The following is a 12,397-nucleotide window of genomic DNA, read 5'->3' as shown; positions in this document are numbered from 1 at the left end:
GTAGTGCGCACTTCTGCGTATGTGCCTAGGCAAGTACAGCACAGTCTGAAAAGGTCCAGTCAACAGCTACCAAACAGTGCTCTGATCTGTATTAGATTTAAGGACATTGGCTTCAGATTTTGTTCTTGTCTACTACAAATAAATCTGTCAGTTGTCAAAGGGGACAGTAAGAAAAACCCCAGGATTCTGGTGCCGAGAGCTTGATTTGGCAGAATTGAAGCCAGAACTGAAACATACTTCTGAAGGGCACTCTATGTTGGTTTCAGGACCATGGCTAGAGTTCTTTCCTGTCAGGATAGCAAAACTTCCATTTCCTTTGGTGGAATGTTCTTTAAGCTGGAGGAAAGCTTCAGTCATTCTGTGGGTGAAACATTATACTCACTTCAGTTTTGTTAGTAGCAGCAAAGCAAACCTGGAAAGTGTCTAGTTAGCTACATAATGCAAAAGCAGAAGGGGAGGGGATAGCTACCCCGGAGTACAAGCCTCAAAAGAACTACATATTTAAACCTTACTGGAGCCAGCAAGCAATCCACTTTTGGGAGCAGGGAAAATAAAGCCCAAGTGGTGAAACTCAGTATTTCCTTCCTATGTTTGTCTTAACTGTGACACATGGTTCTTGGTTAGGATGTCTTTGCTCTCACAAAAGTTACCTAGTACTTTTTCTGAACAAATTTAATGGCCTCCAGCCTATCTGCCACTTCTGATAACTGTCACTCATATCTTCTCCAGTCCTTTAGACTTCCCTGAGACTGTCCTCTCCTTGTCTACCTCCTAGGCCTGTGACTGTCCTTTGTCTCGCAGGCTACCTGATTCAGTCCATGAATGAACCCCAAAGAACTTGTTCTTTGATCCTCTGCTTTTCTTATATGTGGTATTTCTTTCTAGATCTTGTTTATTCTCATGGCTTCTGCTTCCACTTTTATGTTGATGACTCCCAATCTTTTAAGTCCCTTCTCTCTCACCTGCCTAAACCGCATGTGCATGGGAGATCCACTGAACATACTGATAGTCAGATCACCTCTTTTCATTGTAGATCTTACCACTGCAGAAGATATGAACTGTTTTAAAAACCAGAACTGTGGCTGATAAAGAGGAAAAAAACAGCAAGTGACGCTCCCATGGCAAGTTCTCTTCAGCTTGTGTACGTGTTCCTCTTAGCAGTCTCATTGTTAGCTCTTTCCTGCATGTCATGCAGAAATTGAGTACAGCAAAGGCAGAGTTCCTACTTGTTTCATGAAGATTGTTCACTTTGCTCCATTCTTTTACTGCTGGATCAAAAAAAATTCCCTTTCAAGCTGTCTTGGCACCATCTTTGACTACTCTCTACATTCCCCTTTCATATTAACACATTTGCAATGGTTTAAAATAATGAAGCATTCTAACACTAGAGAGTGGCTGGAGATGGAGGGGGAAAAACAGAGTTTGATACTGACATTAAATACTGCCATTAAAACATGTATAATACATAGTGGGCAAATTGTCATAGTGCATGATTGATACATACTACTTAGCAGACTAGGCATCTGGTGGAAGCTTTGTAGACAGGGTAAAAAGCTTTGCTTTATCTTGTTTGCTCTGTCCCCTTAGGAGATAGTCACTTGGCAATACTGAGTAACTTAAAACAGCCTCCAGCCTGATGTAGTGACAGAGAACAGCAAACACATGGAATTTATTACTAACAGGGCAACAGTGTTCATTATGCTTTAAAAAAGGCCCTAGATTAGTGCTGGGCTTTTTTTTTTATTAGCTGTCGTATTGCCTCATAACCCAGATATGCAAAACTGCAAGGATTTTGACATCTTTTGCAGATCCTGTCTCATGTTTAATTAGCATTTATCTTAATCTCATTTTAATTTTTTCACACCAGCAGCATAATCAAATGCTACTGCGGCATTTTAACAATTATGTTATATTGGCAGATAGAGACTTCAAGGAAGCTGACCTTTGTCAAGCCCAGACTTATAAAGAGGCAGCTGTTAATTATGTTTTTATTGGAAGATGCATTCTAACAGTGTCAGGGGCCCATTCAGCTTTGCTTTGTTTAGCTCTGGTTGGAAACATTCTCCAGACAAATGTAGTGGGCAGAAAGTACTGCCTGGTGTACAAAGAAGGGCTGTGCCATTTATAGAAAAGGTTGCTTATGTTGCCCTTCAGCTTTAATTGAGTTATCAGCTGAAGCTTCAAGGAGTAAACGAACTGACCTAAATACTGGGTCTATACCAGGGTTAAATATCCCCCTTCCTGTAACAGTTTGGTTTCCAGAATACCTTCTGGAACATTTTAAGCTTTGTTTTGGAAGTATAAAACTGCTTTTGGATTATTTATCATGATGTGCCCTGAGCAGTCATTAGGTTGTTGAGATTAAGCACTAAAAACAAATGGCACCTGAAGAAAACACCTGATCCATCTTCCTCCTCACATAAGGTGACAGAAAAGTTAGCAGAGATAGACTGATTGGAGCTTGGTGTTATCTGGGTATTATTGCTGGTTTTGTAGATTATTTTTTCAAATGATAACAGGTGGCAGAAGGAAAAAGAAATCACCCATTTTTATTGACAAATGACCCTGTAGTCCTTGAGAGGCTGGCTTGCTGTAGTCAAATCATTGTTCTCAGGCTGTTTCCTAGTAGAAAAGCTTTTATTTACCATAATATGTATTCTGATGTCATCTAAGAGTTATTTCTTTTCCCCCTCACAGTATATATTAAGGCATAGTCCAGAAGCAACTTGAGAAAGGGTGGAGGAGCTCCGTCATCATCTGTAAGGTTATTGTATTCTTATAATGGTGCAACAGCACAGATCTTGGTGTACCAGTTTCACAGGTCATTGAGAATCTGTGTGGCTGCAGGCTCTGTACATGTGAGCAAGGATAGATGCCATCATTTTGCTTATCATTTCCCCCTTTTCTTTAAGAAAAAGCTTTCTGCACTTTCTGAGGTGATATTATTGTATCCAATTCTTTTTTGAATGAGGGGGAAAAACCATGAACACATTTTGAATGGCTTTGCACTGTCATTAAGCTTCAGATCTGGAAGTTAAGCAACTAATAGCACAGTCCTAAAAACACTTTCCTGGAAGAAAATCCCATTGAATGGACTGGGCTAGGATTCTGAAGGGACTTAGACCTTGTTCCATGTAGTCTGACTCTGGGGGAAAGGGAAGGGTGTAGGTAGAATCCTGTGTGTGTGAAAAGCTCCAGCTTGGTGGTTGACTAGGCAATGAAAGGCTGTTTCTGATTTAAGTCACAACCTGAAGCCAAAACTAGCTAAAGGCCTCAGCCCAGCTTCTCCTGTGACTGTCTGGAGGCCTGTGCTGCTGAACTATTCTTTTTAAAAACCTATACATAAATAAATCTTGTTTTGTTATTTTTATACACCTCCTGCCTCAATGATCTCAATGTTCATCTTGCTCACCACAGAACATACTTCATGGCAGCAAACCCCAAGGCCTTTATACCCACTACCCTAATTATACTTTACAACTAGGATTTCCTTGGCATGTGGCGGTAGGGACAGTGGCAGGGACAGTGGAGGGGAGTGTAATGTCCTGTGCACAGCTACTTTATTTCTGGGGATAAGCCAGAAGTGACATGATGTATGGTCCAGGAATCACAGGAAACTCTATGGTAGAACCATTCCTAGAACTACCCTATGTAGTGGCACGGAGAACATTGGCTTTTAAAAAAAAACAACTCCTGCTACTGCTTTGAGTGGTGGTGAGCCAAGAGGGCTACCGGCAGGAGTCCTGGCAGGTGTATTTATAACAGAGGGAAGCAACTGAAGGGAAGGTTTTGTTTTAAAAGAGCCGGTTCTCCAAAATCTTAAAGAGGCTGTGTGGATTCCCTCAGTTGATTCATAGGAGCCTGTCACAGTATCATTGTCTGCTAGTCATAATTCAGGCCAGTAGTATGATTTTTAGCTGGGATATTTTCTGGAGAATAAGTGTACTATTAGCCATTTTACACAAATCCACTGAGTATACACAGGGAGCTGCAACCATTCACATCTTCCTGACAAATGTACTTCTATGATAAGTGTTTGCTGTTCTCACACTTCTTCTTTTTCTGCTGGCGTATCTCAGACTATGAACACTTTCCTAAATAATATGGGACTTCTGAGTAGCTCTTCTTAAGAAAACTCCTGTAATGTGGAAAGTGACTGTCACAATGAAAAATGTTCCAGGTTTACAATAGACAGTATCAACCTAATGTGCCTCACAGGGTTGTTGTGAGGACAGAATGGTGGAAAGTATAATGATGTAAGCTGCTTTGGGTCCCATTGGGGAGAGCAGTGGGGTATAAATGAAACAAATAAGAGCACTTCTATCACACCCAGCAGACTGTCTCTTAGGGGTTCTCTCACAATCTGGATCAGTTTGTTATCTACTGAAATGCATCACCTGGGAAAAGAGAAGAAAGACAGTCTTTTCCTTCCACTCATCAGTTCAGACACTTTCCATTCTAGAAATTCAGAGCTCGTAATGTGTTGCTATCTATGTTCACTTGACACTGCAGTATGCACACACATCTTGTTCCCATGATTCACCTTGAAAATGGGAAACTTTATAGAAATGAAGCAATATTCAAATGTTCCGTATTGATATATGTATACCCCTGATGAAAGATTATCCTACACTCATGGTGGTGGGTGCTGGTGTTTGCCTTCATCCCAACATTCATAGGGCATTTCCATGTTGGTGAGTATACACAGACCCAAAACTATTATCTTTAAGATTACACTAAGAAATTATATCTGTGGCTGTCTTTTTCTTTTGATTGGGAGGAATGTGAAGACACTTGATTGCTTGTCCCAATCAAGACATGAACAAGAGCTAAGATGAGATTGATTAGGGGGGGGGGGACTTCTGTTACTTCTAGCAGTTGCCTGCATCTTCTTTATGAGGGTAGCCTCCCTCTTTGAGAACTTTTACCTCAAAGCAATTTAAAGAAATAATTTGAAGCAGAATGTATAAAGTCCTGGACATTCAATTCTCTTTACAGTTTTTACTCTGAGTTTACTTGTAACATACAGTGGTCTATTCCACATTCATTGGACTCTTTTGAACCTCCTTGAAACTGGATCTGTGGAGGCAAGAAACGTAGAAGCCAAGTTGCTCTGGCTGGGTTCACTTGCCTATCTGCCAGTGTCTTGAGTACCACACTCCATTCACAGCCCAGTGGTGTGTAAGTGACACAGGTGGGCAATAAATGAAATAAATACCTCAACTGAAAATCAGCTTGCCAAGGGTGAGGACCAGCATATTGCTAGCCTGTTCATTCCTGCTACCATGGATGTACTATGTACTAATAACAATATGGACAAAAACAGTGCATGAATCAGAAATAAACGGATTTACACTGAAATAAAGAACCAATAAATGTCTCCATATCTTAATTCCAATACTGTTATCTACTTCAGTCAAAAGAGCAGGTTCAAACATCAATAGGCAAACACCACAATGATGAAATCATATAACACTTCAAATACAACCAGGAATTCATGCAACAATTCCAATATATTTCACACTCTGCAAAATCAAGCAACAAAACTCTTAACAAGGATTTAATTGTGGCACAGAGTGGCTGGCTTTATATAATTAAAAGTTCACAGATGCAGCCAGCCTCCAGCTTCCATGAACCATTCCACAGTCCTATAGAATTTCTTTTCTACCCACAGGTGTGATGACAGATAAGTGAAGCCAATATGCTAGATGTCCCCAAGATCAGTGGGCATCCATCCACGGGAACTCGTCCTCCGGATTACAGAGACAGTTTTGTTGAATGCCACTTTTCCAGCTCACTCCTCAATGACCTAATTTCTTCTGGAACCCAACACAAAAGGGGAAAAAACTTTCACACAGCGGACCCAGCCTGCTCCTGTGTTCAATGTTGTGTCTCTTAGGGGTTCTGGCAACATTGTGTAGATCCACTCCAGTTTGGTTTCAGGTCTAGCTATGGGAAAAGCCTTGGTTGCACTGATGAATGACCTGCACTGGGAGACTGATGAGGGAGTGTGGCATTGATTCTTCTGGAGCTCTTAGCAGCTTTCAGTACCATTAACCATGGCACCCTTTTGGGTTTTTTATAGATTTATTTATAGATTTTAAATTTTGTTTTACTTCTTTTTGTTGTTGCTACCGAAAAGGAGGCTTAAAAATATTTTTTTAAAAATAAAAACTACCAGAGCAAAAGCGCTCAACCCATTTTTCAGCATGGGTTGTTAACCTCATTCTTTATACAGCTGTGTTTAGAACAGTGTAAAGACTGAGTTGGTCATTTATACTGCGACCACAAAAAATAAAAGCAAGCATTTTCGTGAGGTGATTGGAAAATAGCCAGTTGCTAAATGAGTCTAAAGGAAATATTTCTGTTACTGGGCTAAACTGTATCTATCATTTGACTTAAAGAAAATGTTAATTGGCCTTTTGCTTTAAAATTAAAATGCCATATTAGTGTAGCAGCAGCAGACAGTATGGCACCTGGATTACATACTCAGAATCTGACTTGCACTAGAATCAAATGAAATGTCTTTTTGACTTGTGTCAATATCAGACTGGGCTCATTTCTGGTGGGTTTTCCTCTTGATAGAATGCCATTGACTTGTAAAAGCACCAGTTTTTAAATTGCACATTGCAACATGAACATAGAAAAGAATTATATATGTTCCAGAAAGTTTCTCTAGCCATGAATGGAAAGAGTTGCTGTCTAGCCCAGGTGCCCTGGCTTTATACTAGCATCATGCTCAATGAAGAAATTCCCCAAAGAGCTCCCTAATTAATACTACTTATCAAATATATAGCACTTGTGAATGTTCAAAGATTTCTTGTGCTTTTATTTAAGTAATCCTTGAAACAACACAAAAATATAACAAAAACTTTGATCTTAGAGTTTCTGGATGGTCAGGTGAATCTGAGGCTGAGGGACAGTGGCTTGCATAAAGCTGTGTGACGCACTCTTAAGTGTGCTGAGTTTGAACCAGGGGTTTCTTAATCATTGCATACTACAGTACCTGCTTCTCCATGGCTGGGTAGGTCTTGCCCTGGCAGCTACTTCTTTGGCAAAAAAAATAGTGGAAAATGTATTCTGGTTTGGGCATCTGTGTTGCAGAAGGACATAATGAGTAGTCAGAGCCACAATGAAGCCTTGACTCCAGTGCTTGTGTTTGTCCCATTAAGCTTCACTGTCCTTTGTCGCTCATTCACATTCAGAGTGTCCTTTATCTCAGCATGAGGAGTGCTTGTTTTGGGATTGCATTCTTTAGAATAGCATTGCTGCTGCTTTCTGTCTTGTCAGCTCTTCATCAAGGAGGAAAGACCTGAAAGATTCAAGTGAGGATTTTCTCTCTTCCTTGGTGCTCAGGTGGATTGTGATAAAGGACACTTAAAACACTCCAATCCTGCAATACATTGCACCTCTGAAGAAATTAACGAGGCCTGGGGAAACAATAACAAATATACCACACATGAATGGTTCAGTATAATAATAATAATAATAATCAAACATCAAGTGAGAATTCTGGCTGGATTGGGGCTGCAGCGACCTTATTACTTCAGTCTTGTTCCATCTTCATGGGCTTCCAGGGATGCTGGGATTGACTTTTAAAATCCTGTAGTGCTTAAGACCTGCATATCTTAAGGACTACATACTGCCATACAAATCTACCTGATTACTACAGTCATCTTCATGGGCCCTGATTCAGGGTCCCTCATCTGATGTTAGACAGTTGGCAACATGAGAAAGGATCTTCTTGGTCATGTCCCCAAAACTGTAAAATTGAGGATTCATTTGTCATCCTCTGTCATTATTATATTCCACTGGGAGTTTAAGAGTTTTTCATTGTTTGTTTTAATTGCTGGCTGGCATGTGCAATCTGTCTCTCTCTGTGTCTGTCTCTCTCTCACGCATGGACACACACCCAACAATATGGTTTTTTAAGTTGACCTGTACTGCATTTTAACTGTTTGCTACTATGAGGGTCAGAAGAAAACAAATGTTTTAAATAAAATCTCTACTTCAGAGCTAAGCCTATGCATCTTCTCAAGGCGGCCCTTCTATTGCCTTGTCGAAAAGGGGGTTCTTTGGAATGGTAAGCTAAAGAAATCAGGGCAGTCAGTGAGGAGCTGGTGGGTTTACAGTACATATGGCTCAAAATTTCAAGTACCAAAATAAGAACACAAACAGCATATGCAAGTAGGGCTCGTATAGCCTCCTTTTGATCATTCCAGTAGCTCTTCCCTTGAGCAAGAAGAGTGAAACCGTGTTGACATATAGTTTTCTTGTGGAGCAAGTAAGTAACCATTAGACCATCTATGATATAAAGATATTCCCTTGGAAGTCTTTTGTCGCGCTGTGCTGTGTATACTTTTCCTCTCACCCCTATTCTTTCTTCAGAGTCAGTTCTGCTTAACTGGCCCCAAGGTTCCTCGACAGTGGCTCTGTTTGGCAGTATTCAGGATTGATGTGATAGTTCACTTGTATATAGAAGTTAACACACTGCTCATGTTTGTTTTCATGTGTCTAGTCACTTCCCTCAGTTATCTGAGGCCTAGCAAGGCATTCCCTTGATAAGTCACCCAAGTGGTAGAAACCTGAGCTTCCGCTTCCAGAGACTCTTAATCTCAGTAATTGTGTCAATAATTTGCCTGCCTCTGATTACAGCACTGTCTTTTTCTGCAGGTTTTTCGTACTGATCTGATAACAGCCATGAAGATTCCAGATTCATACCAGCTGAGCCCAGATGAGTACTACATCCTTGCTGATCCCTGGAGGCAGGAGTGGGAGAAAGGTGTTCAGGTGCCTGCAAATACAGAAACAATCCCGGAACCAGTGGTTAGGTAAGTTAACATGAAGCAGCTTATGTGGGGTGTGTGTTGCAGTGAGGTAGTGTGTTCAGCCTCACCCCACTCCCCCAGGTGGGCTACTTACCCTGCAGTGCCATGGTTCTGCCTTTACATTCAGTTGAGAAACTTTTAAAATGATTTATTTAAAACATTAAAACAAATAGAAGGTGACAAACATTAAAACATTGCAGCAATAAAACATTTAAGACCTTAAAACAGAATGTAAAGTGGAGTACTTGTGTATTTAGACAAATCAGTAAAAACATATACCACCAGGGAGGAGGGCCAAAAAGATCTATTGGGGGAATGCCAAACAAAATTGAAAAGTCTTCACCTGCTGGTGAAAGGCAACTGTAAACAGAGGCCGATGAATAATTTCTAAAGTTTTGGCACCACAACTCGAGGAGGCTCTTCCTTGGATTACCACCCATTTGGCCTCAGCCACCAAGGGCACCTAAAGCAGGGCCTTTAAAGATGGCCAGAGTGGATGAGTAAGTTCATATGGGAAAATAATGTTTAAGAATGTCTACATAGTAATGTTTGAGGAGCCTAAGCGACTCTAGCTGGCTTCAGTTGCTTTGGGCTCTGAGAGGGAAGGTGGAACCAACTCTCATCTATACTGCTGCCGAGATGGGAGCAATAGAAATGTGATTCGTATATGATATGGTAATTCAAAGATTATGTGGTTTTTGACAATGCAGCCCATGTGTGTAAGAGACAAAAATGGCCCCTTATTCCTGGTAATGAAAGGATTCAGGCCATAAAAAGCCAACCAGTAACTAAGTAAAAATCAGATATATGAAGATTGCAGGCTGAGCCATGCAGAGGTCATGAAACAGTAATGATGCTGAGGTGCTAGCTGTATTTTATATCCTTGTCTATCCTGATGACTTGTCAAGGGAACGTTGAAGAATATTCTTCAGCAGCCTTGAAGAACATTTCAGCACAGTGATGACATAGACAACTCGTTTCACCAAACTGTAAAGTTTGCATAAATCCATACCTGACAAAAATGGAGAATGTAATATGAGCCCTCTCTTAGAATGGTTCACTTTGTAACAACCAGCACTAGAACATTCTTTGTTGTCAGGCCAGTCTTTTAAAGTTGCATGGTAGCATGGGTGAGGGGAACCATTGCTCCCTGCATTTCAGAATATTTCAGAGAGTATTCTGTTTCACAGAATGTTTCGGAGAGACTGAACAATTGAGAAGGTGTTGTTGGAAAAGCTTGGCTATGTTTTTGCCTTATGTTTGTTTTAACTCTAAACTGAATTGTTTGAATTGATATTGCACTGTTATTGCTTATGTTTATTGCCTTGAGTTTTCAGAGAAAGCAGAATATAAGTGTTTGAAATAAATGAAATAGCAGCTGAAATTGTGTTGATGCAAAAATGTAAATTGTTCCACATGCCCTGCACAAATGCATTCCTGGGTACACTCAAAACTCGTCAGGTGAAAAATATAAAACTCATATGGAAGAATAATGTTTAAAAATGTTTACACAGTTGTGTTTGAGAAGCCTATGGGATATCTATCAACTCTCCCATGAACCAGAGCAGTATTGGCATATTGGTGGTGCCATATTTGTACTGGTACACACATACTTAAGTGAGCTGCTGGCGCTAAAGGGTGCGTGAAAGTTGTCTGATGTTAATCTTATTGGCACTGAGCTATCTCTTTTTTCCTTTTCTGGAGGCATGTCTGGAGTAGATTTTTATGCTTTAGAGCTGTGATAAGCCAGTTTCAGATTTAATAAAAAAACTAGAACTGTAAATACATGATTCTACAAAATTTTAGAAATATTTTAGAGGAGGGAACCTAATTCAAATCCCCTACTTCTTGTGATTATTATTAGGTTCTTCATTAAATGTTGACCCTCAAATGGAAGAGCTTCTTATAAATGACATGCTGCAAAACCAATGAATTGCATTCAAGCAGGGTTTGGCGCCTAACATCTTTTTACTATTTTTCTTTCTATTAACTTTGATAACGCCATCAAAGGTCTTTGGGCTGTTTGCCCTTAAGAGAGGCTATAGCTGTGATAAGGCAGCAGTTAAATAGGTGCTTTGATAGAACTTAGTGGAGAATTTTTAAGCACATTAAGGTGTTTTTAGATAGAGTACAGGAAATTTCTTTTTTCCCCCCTCCTCAACGGATGGAAGTATTTCAGTAAAGTCAATAACTGCCCGAAGCACAGCTTGGCCGGCAGTGACAACAGCAACAGCTGTTGATGAAGGAAAGTTATGAAATAAACTTCTGTGCACTCATCTCCTCCTATAAGGGTGGGCGGGGGGGACTTGAAAACAAAACTTTAATGATGAATCTGAATACTTTATAATAGAAACCATTAAAAAGGAATTTCAGGTTGATATAATCCTTAAAGAAATGCTGGGTGGAATGTTTATTTTTGCCAACTGTGATGCGCAAATGCAGTCTGGAGTCATAAATGTCCGGCTCTAGTGCTGAAGGTTGATTTTGGTGTCGTGTCAAGATGAAAAGTGATAGCTTCGCATTGCCTGGGCTGGAGGTGCCTATTTAAAGCCAGACTAAACGGATTCACATTTTTGAGAGGAGACTTTGCAGGCAGCCAATTTGTTTAACTTCTTTGCAATTTGGTTCCATTGAGGAGACTACTTGAAGACTTGGGCCACAATCCAGCACAAGGGTAGAAATACATAAGCCCACTGAAAGAAGTAGATTTAGGCATAAACTTCATCTTGGACTGAGGCCTGGTTATGTGGTAGAACATATTACATATTACAGTGTACTGCAGAGATAAGATGCCTTAGAAGGGAGAAAATTCTTTTACATTACCACCAACATTCCTCAGGATGAGGTAATGCATTTCTTCATACAGCTGTGGAACCTTAGCCTTTAATTACTGTCCCGTTTTCTAAAATTCCCAAGTTGTCAATGCCATCTCCTTTCAATGAACGATACATGAACCCACATGGCTGTATAAGCTGCCTTATACTGACTGTCAGTCTATCAAAATTCACTATTGTCGACTCAAACAGGCAAGCAGCTCAACAGGATCTCAGCTTGAGGTCTTCCACACCACTTACTACCTGATCCTTTTAACTGGAGGTTCCAGGGGAATACCACCTTAAGGAAAAGATTCATTCTTGGGAAAGGATTTTGCAGACTCTGTGCTGCTCTATCACTTCTCCAGCTTGGTGATTTTATGTTGCAGTAATTTGGTGCTGCAGTGTTTAAATCAGGAGCCTGGTTAGTGAAGTGCTGTTTCCCTATTTTCCTTCTGTGGTGTGAACAGTTGGTCAGAGGAGGGAACTGCAGAGGAGGCTGAAAAAGAAAAACTTCAGCAATACTGTCTATAATTATTATGCTCCTTGATCCTACGAGGCATGCTTGTTGCATTTCTGTGGTCCAGACACTGGGATGACCTCTGTCTACTAGGAAGCACTTTTCCCCCATAGAAGACTTGGCAGTTGGCTGGACTAAGGGTGTGTGATGGATGAACATATCTTTTGCTGCAAAAAAGGCCATTTTTTTTGTGAAGACCTTAGCTGACCAAAACTCTGTTTCATAAATAGGGCCAG

General features: G+C 40.4%; 1 protein-coding gene across 5 annotated transcripts in view; it reads left to right on the top strand.

Annotated features, from left to right (window-relative positions):
* Positions 1-12,397, top strand: part of JADE2 (jade family PHD finger 2) — a 290,477-nt gene that overhangs the window by 62,225 nt on the left and 215,855 nt on the right. For all 5 annotated transcript variants that reach the window (XM_060240452.1, XM_060240456.1, XM_060240451.1 and 2 more), the window contains one exon: positions 8,674-8,831. In XM_060240452.1, the coding sequence (XP_060096435.1) occupies positions 8,674-8,831 (158 nt within the window). The remainder of the gene's footprint in view (positions 1-8,673; positions 8,832-12,397) is intronic.

Source organism: Heteronotia binoei, chromosome 5, assembly GCF_032191835.1.
Source record: "Heteronotia binoei isolate CCM8104 ecotype False Entrance Well chromosome 5, APGP_CSIRO_Hbin_v1, whole genome shotgun sequence".
NCBI classification, from domain to species: Eukaryota; Metazoa; Chordata; class Lepidosauria; order Squamata; family Gekkonidae; genus Heteronotia; species Heteronotia binoei.
The sequence above is the reverse complement of the archived record's forward strand: the minus strand, read 5'-3'. Positions and strand labels throughout refer to the sequence as shown.